This window comes from Coffea eugenioides, chromosome 7 (genome assembly GCF_003713205.1).
Source record: "Coffea eugenioides isolate CCC68of chromosome 7, Ceug_1.0, whole genome shotgun sequence".
In the NCBI taxonomy this organism is placed as follows: domain Eukaryota; kingdom Viridiplantae; phylum Streptophyta; class Magnoliopsida; order Gentianales; family Rubiaceae; genus Coffea; species Coffea eugenioides.
The window spans coordinates 11707373-11714082 of record NC_040041.1 but is presented as its reverse complement, the minus strand read 5'-3'; the positions used below and the strand labels follow the sequence as shown (position 1 = coordinate 11714082).

At 35.2% G+C, this 6710-nt stretch overlaps 1 protein-coding gene across 1 annotated transcript in view; it reads right to left on the bottom strand.

The window, feature by feature from the left end:
* Positions 1-767, bottom strand: part of LOC113776898 (G-type lectin S-receptor-like serine/threonine-protein kinase LECRK2) — a 10074-nt gene extending 9307 nt beyond the window's left edge. Inside the window, exon 1 of the mRNA XM_027321947.1 lies at positions 668-767. Coding sequence (XP_027177748.1) covers positions 668-767 — 100 coding nt within the window. The remainder of the gene's footprint in view (positions 1-667) is intronic.
* Positions 768-6710: the final 5943 nt, after the last annotated feature.

Here is a 6710-nt window from a genome sequence, read left to right as displayed (position 1 = left end):
AAACCATTTCAATAACTTGACCGAAACTGAAATTTAACAAGAGAAGAAAAAACTTACGGTGCTCTTGCTTGGTGAAATTTGTAAACGACGGCAGATTCCAGCGGTGTGCTTTAATCATAGCATCCAACCCAAACCCATCTCCTTCTTCGACATATCTCTCAAATTCTGGGATTCAGGACCTTCACCATAACTCACATCCCATTTACACAAGAAATTGCACAGAAAGGCAGCCTTAACAAATCAATCTTCAACCCAAAATTAACTCTCTGTTTGAAAACTTCACTAAACAGCAAGTCGGTAGCTGAGATTCAATAGAAGAAAAAGGAGAAATAAAAAATGGAGAAAATAAAGAGGCTTCCGTATCATATGCGCTTTGGGTGGCGGTGAAATGGTGGCATGGGTGGAGTACTGGTGCCTTGGTGGTGGGTATGAAGTTAACGGGAAGGTTTTCTGCTGTAACTGAGGAAACAGGGACAAAGACCTCAGGGTAAAGGTTCGTCGGTTGAGGGCTGACTGGGGAGTAAAATATTTGGACCGATGAAGAAGAAGAAGGTATCAATATGGAAAGAAATCGAGAGAGATGAAAAAAGAGATTCCTCCTCCGCTTCTCGTTTCTTTTTCCAGAAAATTTTTCTCCTGCCCGAGCTTCTCTTCCATCCTGATCAACCCTTGTCCGCCGCTCTTTTCTTGCTGTTTCTTGCCCTCATCCTCTGCCCTGATCTCTTCCTTCTTAACCCCAAAACTCCAGCTGCTTTTCCGCTTCCCATTCTCTGTTTTTATCTAGCCTGAAGCCCCAAAACTTCCCCAGCTTTCCCCTTGTTCCAGCCGAAGCTCCCTCTTTGCTCTCTTTCCCCTTTTTTTAGCCGAAACCCCTCTGCTTTTCCTTAGCTCCTCAGCCGTCAACTCTTGCTGTTTTTCTCTCCGCCCCCGTTCTGATTTTTCCCTTTCTCTCTTTTCGTTGTTTTTGCCGTAGCTCCCTTTTGTTTTTTTTTCATCCTCTGGGCCTTTTCTTTTTCCCTATAGTTTTTCCATTTCTTTCTGGCCGATTGACCTTAGCCGCCATCGGCCTCTGTTGCCCTTTTTCCCGCCGCCGCAACTCCTTCGTTTTTTCTTCGCCCTTAACCGACCTCCTCTCATCCGTTGCAGTTTTTCTTTTTTTTCCTCTAGTCCCCCGTCCCCTCTCCTAAGCTAAACAAGTGTCCTCCTAAATGTTGTGTTGTCAAAATAAGCAAAGGGACACTTGTCCCCAAATTCCTTAACCACTTGTCCAATGATTGTTTTGTACACTTGTTCAACATACACATTTCCACCTACTTTGCCACTTTCATTTTTCTTCAAAAATCAATTAAAAATAAATTAACAATTTTCAAACCAAATTTAAGAGAATTAAGGCCACTTTTAACATCTTACAAAAATGAAAATGATGAATCTAACCCAATTAAAAATTAAAAATAAAAATAAATAATAAATAGATAGATAAATAATAAATGATAAAAAATGAAATTAAAAATAATCAAAATTTGGTGTCTACAGTTTGCCCCTCTTTGTCTGAGTTTTGAAAAAACTTGAGACAAAGAAGTAGACACTAAATACTTACCTGTGTTATTCGGCTACGAACGATCCGGACGACGGACGCTTCTGAAACGAGGACTGACCTCTTTACCAGATTTTTTTTTTTTTTTTTTGAAATGCGCAATGACCTTTAAGATGGATATCCAAACAGAAAATTTTAAATCGGATTGACCCGAACAGATTTTAAAACGGGGATAGGACCCGGACAGAAAGTAAAATTGGGATAGACCCACGGATAGACCCGAACAGAAATTTAAAATTGGGATAGACCCAGACAGGAAATGTAAAATTGGGATAGACCCACCGGGATATACCCGACAGAAATTTAAAAAATTGGGATGACCCACGGGATAGACCCGAACAGAAATTAAAATGGCATGAATAAGTGAGATGGAGTATCTGTGGGGTTGAACCCTATTTTTTATTTGGTTGATGCAAATGAAAGAAGCGAAATTGAAGTGTTAGACTATGTAACATACTTTTACCATAGATAAATCCCACTTACAAACATTTCAATCAGTAACAAAGTTTTATGTGTCATGTTCAAAATAATTTTCATCTATTTAAATATATGACATCTAAAAATATCAAATATTAATTTTAATTATAAAGGGACACAAAAAATAAATATTTTTATAAGAAAAAATTAATTCAAAGGTAATTATTTCAGACACACACATACACACATATATATTCTCATAATATAAACTAAAATTGTAAAAAAATTAAGAAACCCAACTTTGTTTTACATAAATATTTACACAATATGAACTAAAATTTTTAAAACTTAGGGGGAACGGGCTATAGTCCCCATTGGTTCCATAATTGATTTCAATGATGTCTCAATTCCAAACCTGCCAGATTATAAAGAAAAAAATAACTGATCACAAAACGAATCTTATACCATAGTGATCCCATTGAAATATTTTAAAAGGTTCAGCAAGTTTACTTCGAAGAAATACAAGTTTCATTGAACATTTTTTATAGTACAAACTCCACAAAATTCAACAGAATTAATTAAACTACCAATATTGATTTTGATACTAAAAGTTGATTGATGTAAAAAATGCTCGCACCTTTATACAAAATTATCAAATCGAATGTATAATGTTTGTAAGTATTTCATTTTGAAATAATTTTTATCTATTTAAATATATGACATCTAAAAACATCAAATATTAACTTTAATTATAAAGGGATGTAAAAAATAAATAACTTTTTTTAAAAAAAATTAATTCAAATGTAGTTAATTCACACGCGCGCTCGCGCACACACATATATAAACTCTCATAATATAAATTAAAATTGTAAAAAATTAAGGGGGCCAACTTTATTTTACACAAATATTTATACAATTGAAAATTTTAAAATTTAAGCAGGGCTATGGCCCCTATTAGCCTCCCTTAGTTCCATCATTGATTTCAATAGCGTCTCAATTTCAAATTTGTAAGATTATAAAGGAGAAAACAACTGATCACAAAACAAATCTTACATCATAGTGATCCCGCTGAAATATTTTAAAAGGTTCAGTAAATTTACTTCCAACAAATACAATTCTCGCTAAACATTTTTCTATAGTACGAACTCCATAAAATTCAATAGAATTAATTAAACCACCAATATTATTTTTCATACTAAAAGTTGATTGGTGTAAAAAATATTTGCACATTTGTACAAGAATATCAAATCGAATGCATAATGTTTGTAAGTATTTCATTTTGAAATCAAATAAAATATGCAGTTACATTTATTTCTATCCATATATCATTCATTTTCTAATATAAATTTATATTATTATTTCAAGATCCATCTTCCGCAAAAACGCAGTTTTTGAATGATCTACACACTTTGTCATGCTTTCAACTATTATTAGACAAATCTTAGATTTTAATTATATTGGTGCAAAACTTTTAACTTTTTAAAAATTTACCGTCTCTTTTAATTTTTTTCAATAATGTACGCACGAATATTCACACTAGTTTAGTTTGTATCTGTTGTATGATAGATACAAATATGAGAATCTTTAAAATTAAAGATGTGGGTCATAATTTAGTTTGTATCCATCCCATGAATCGTGTGTTGCTCGGTATAGGATTTTCCTAACTAAATGACGTATAAATTTTGTACCTGTCCTATGAATTCTGTGTTGCTCAGTAGGCCTGTCAATGGTCCAGGTCCAGACTCGGACCCGGACCGGATCTGTCAAATAATTTCGGGTACGGGTAGAAATATAATTCCGTCATCTGGACCCGGATCCGGATCCGTTTATCAAACATAAAAACGGGTCAGATACAGAATATAATATTCTGACCCGTATTCCGACCCGGACCCAAATATAAATTAATTAATAATTTAAAAAAAATATATTTATCACTATAATACTCCAACTTTACTTCAATTTGTTATCCAAACAGGCTAAACCCTAATGCCCCATTTTAGACCAGTGTCTCTCTCACTCTCTCTTCTCTTTTGTTGTCCCCAATTTTAGCTGTCCCCTTTCCAAGCTTCAAAGAGGAGCAAGGCAAAATCTAAGCTTCCAGTCCATCGCCTCTCTTTCTCATCGGCCCCGGGCAATTAGTTAAAAGGAAGGAAGGAAAGAAGCGGTTGCAGTCCCAAACCAATTTGAAAAAAAAAATCTGAAGGGATCTATTTGCAGTGGAAAAAGCCAGGTTGGGTTTTGTTTTGCTTTTTTCTATTTCTGGGTCTGTTAACTGTTAAGGAAATAGAAGGGAGAGGGAGTTTTTTGTTATGGAATTTCTGGGTCTTGTATGAACGGGTTAACCTTTTCGTATCAATGGTATCAGAGTCAGACAAATAACCCCAACGTCCCAGGTTCGAGTCTCGCGAGACCCTACCTCGACGGAGGGGGAGCCCTGAATTACCAGGCCACGAGGACGTTGGCCTCTAAGGAGAGGTGCTTGTTATGGAATTTCTGAGCCTTGTATGGACGGGTTAACCTTTTCGTATCATTTTTCTTCTCTGAAATGTAAATACGCTACTACATAGATGGATAGATAGAGCAAAAGAAAAAGACAGAAGAAAGAGAAGTGAGAGAGCAATTATTGTTTAGTTGGTTTAAATGCAGTCTGCAGTGGACTGGATTGGTGGGGACCGTGGGGTATATTCATCCTCCATTCTTCATTGTTCATTCCTGCGGCTGCTTCCTTTATCATTTCTACTTCCTGCTCTCCAAAACAACAATTAAGCAACAGGAGGCACTTTTATCACCTCGATTTCCCACCTCTATTTTTCTACTTCGGACTTTCTTTACGGGATTGCTCTGCTCACTTCTATTGATGCATATTTTTCTTTTTTTAAAAAAAATTAAACCAATTTCTTTTATTAAGGTGGTTCAGCTTTGTACCGTCTCTCTCTCTCTCTTTTTACCGGGTAGACCGACCCGGATCCGATTCCGGAACATAAAGAAGAGACCCGTTGGATAAACGGGTCGAACCGAATCCAATAAAATATGACGGGTTCGGGTTCGAAATAATGAATTCCGGCCCAAAGTCGACCCGTTGACAGGCCTATCGCTCAGTATAGGATTTTCCTAACTGAATGATGTGTAGATTGAGGGAGCCTGCTAAAGGAAACAAATTTAGATACTCAATTACAAAAATGCCGCTATGATGTATTTTGCCAACTATATATGCTTGGTAAAGAGAGATGGCAGAGTGGGTTCAGAGATAGAATTGGAATAGGAGTCTAACTCTAGGAGTAGAAAAAGTTCAGTTTGCCTTAGAGAGTCTAGGGTTAGGAATAAAAAAAAAAAAAAATTTCTTGGCATAGGGTGAAGTTTCTTGTTATAAATAGTTTTTTTTTTAATGTTCTTGTCTGCTGTGTAGATTATAAAGGTAAAACCTAAAATCTAACAAAAATTGCCTTGCTTTGGTGGAGTGTGATTTGCAAAATCTTCACCAAGTGAGAACAGCCCTATATTTTGATTTGCAACCTTTTTTTTTTCCTTTTTTCTTTTTTTGCAACTATTTTGTCCTGCTTTAAATTGTCAGTCTTATGATGTTAAATTTATTCCTGTACCTTTTCCTTCTATTCTTTTAAACCTAAAGTGTCAAACACCAAGCCTTGTTGGGCGGGGCAAGTGAAGGACTACTACATCAAGCGATCGCAGCAGGAAGATTGAATAGCGTTGAGTCTGCATCATCTCAATATTTAAAAAGTAAGTTATTTTAATCTCCACACTATATTGACTAGTCTGGCTAGCATTGGCCAAACAAGCGATTTCCATATATGTCATATTATCTAAATATCATCCCTCTCCATCTTTCAAGCTTAACGTAAAGAGCAAAAAGTAGGTGTATTTTAAGTTTAAGAGTTGAGGAAGACATGAATTTGGTTTCGTATGATTGTATAAAAATCTTGTGTTTTTGCATCAAATAATTTGGTGTACAATTACATAATATTATAATTGTGTTACAGATATTAATGTACATGCACGTAACATTCCGTGTACCGAGGCTATAACAAGATGGTATGATTATACAACATATATGTGTTGACTACTTGCTAAACTACCATCAACAATTCATTCGAATTTGGGGAAAGTACGATTGAAGTTTCTGTGTACGGTTGTACAGTTATTGTATATCTAATATGATTTGGTTTATAATAACATTATTTTGTAGCAACATTATTTTATAGCAATTTAATTTTGCTCGTGTACAGCAATTTAATATATAAATACAATCACTTAATTTTTAAAATAAGTACAATGGCTATACCAATTGTACTTAACCTCAACCGTACCTGCCTGATCCCAATCCTAACTGCCCCAAGTTTCTTGTTCTCCTGAAAAGCCATCGCATTCCCACTTCCTATCAAAGTTAGCATTATCTACTTGCAGCCTGAAAAGAAGTATATAGATTTCTTTGATTATTTCTGTGGTGTGTTTGACTAGTACTTGTTATTTCTGTCTTATACTAGGAAAAATGCTCTTCTGGACTAGAATAACAAGAAAATCTATGCTTAGAAAAAAAGGACCGAGTCTTTTGTTCTTTTGTGCTTTATGATTAGCTTCGTCTAGTTAATTTGAATAGTTGATAGGGTTTTAAATCAAGATGAGATGTATTACATATTCTATTAATAGATATCTATTTCGTGATGTAGGTGAGACGTCATTT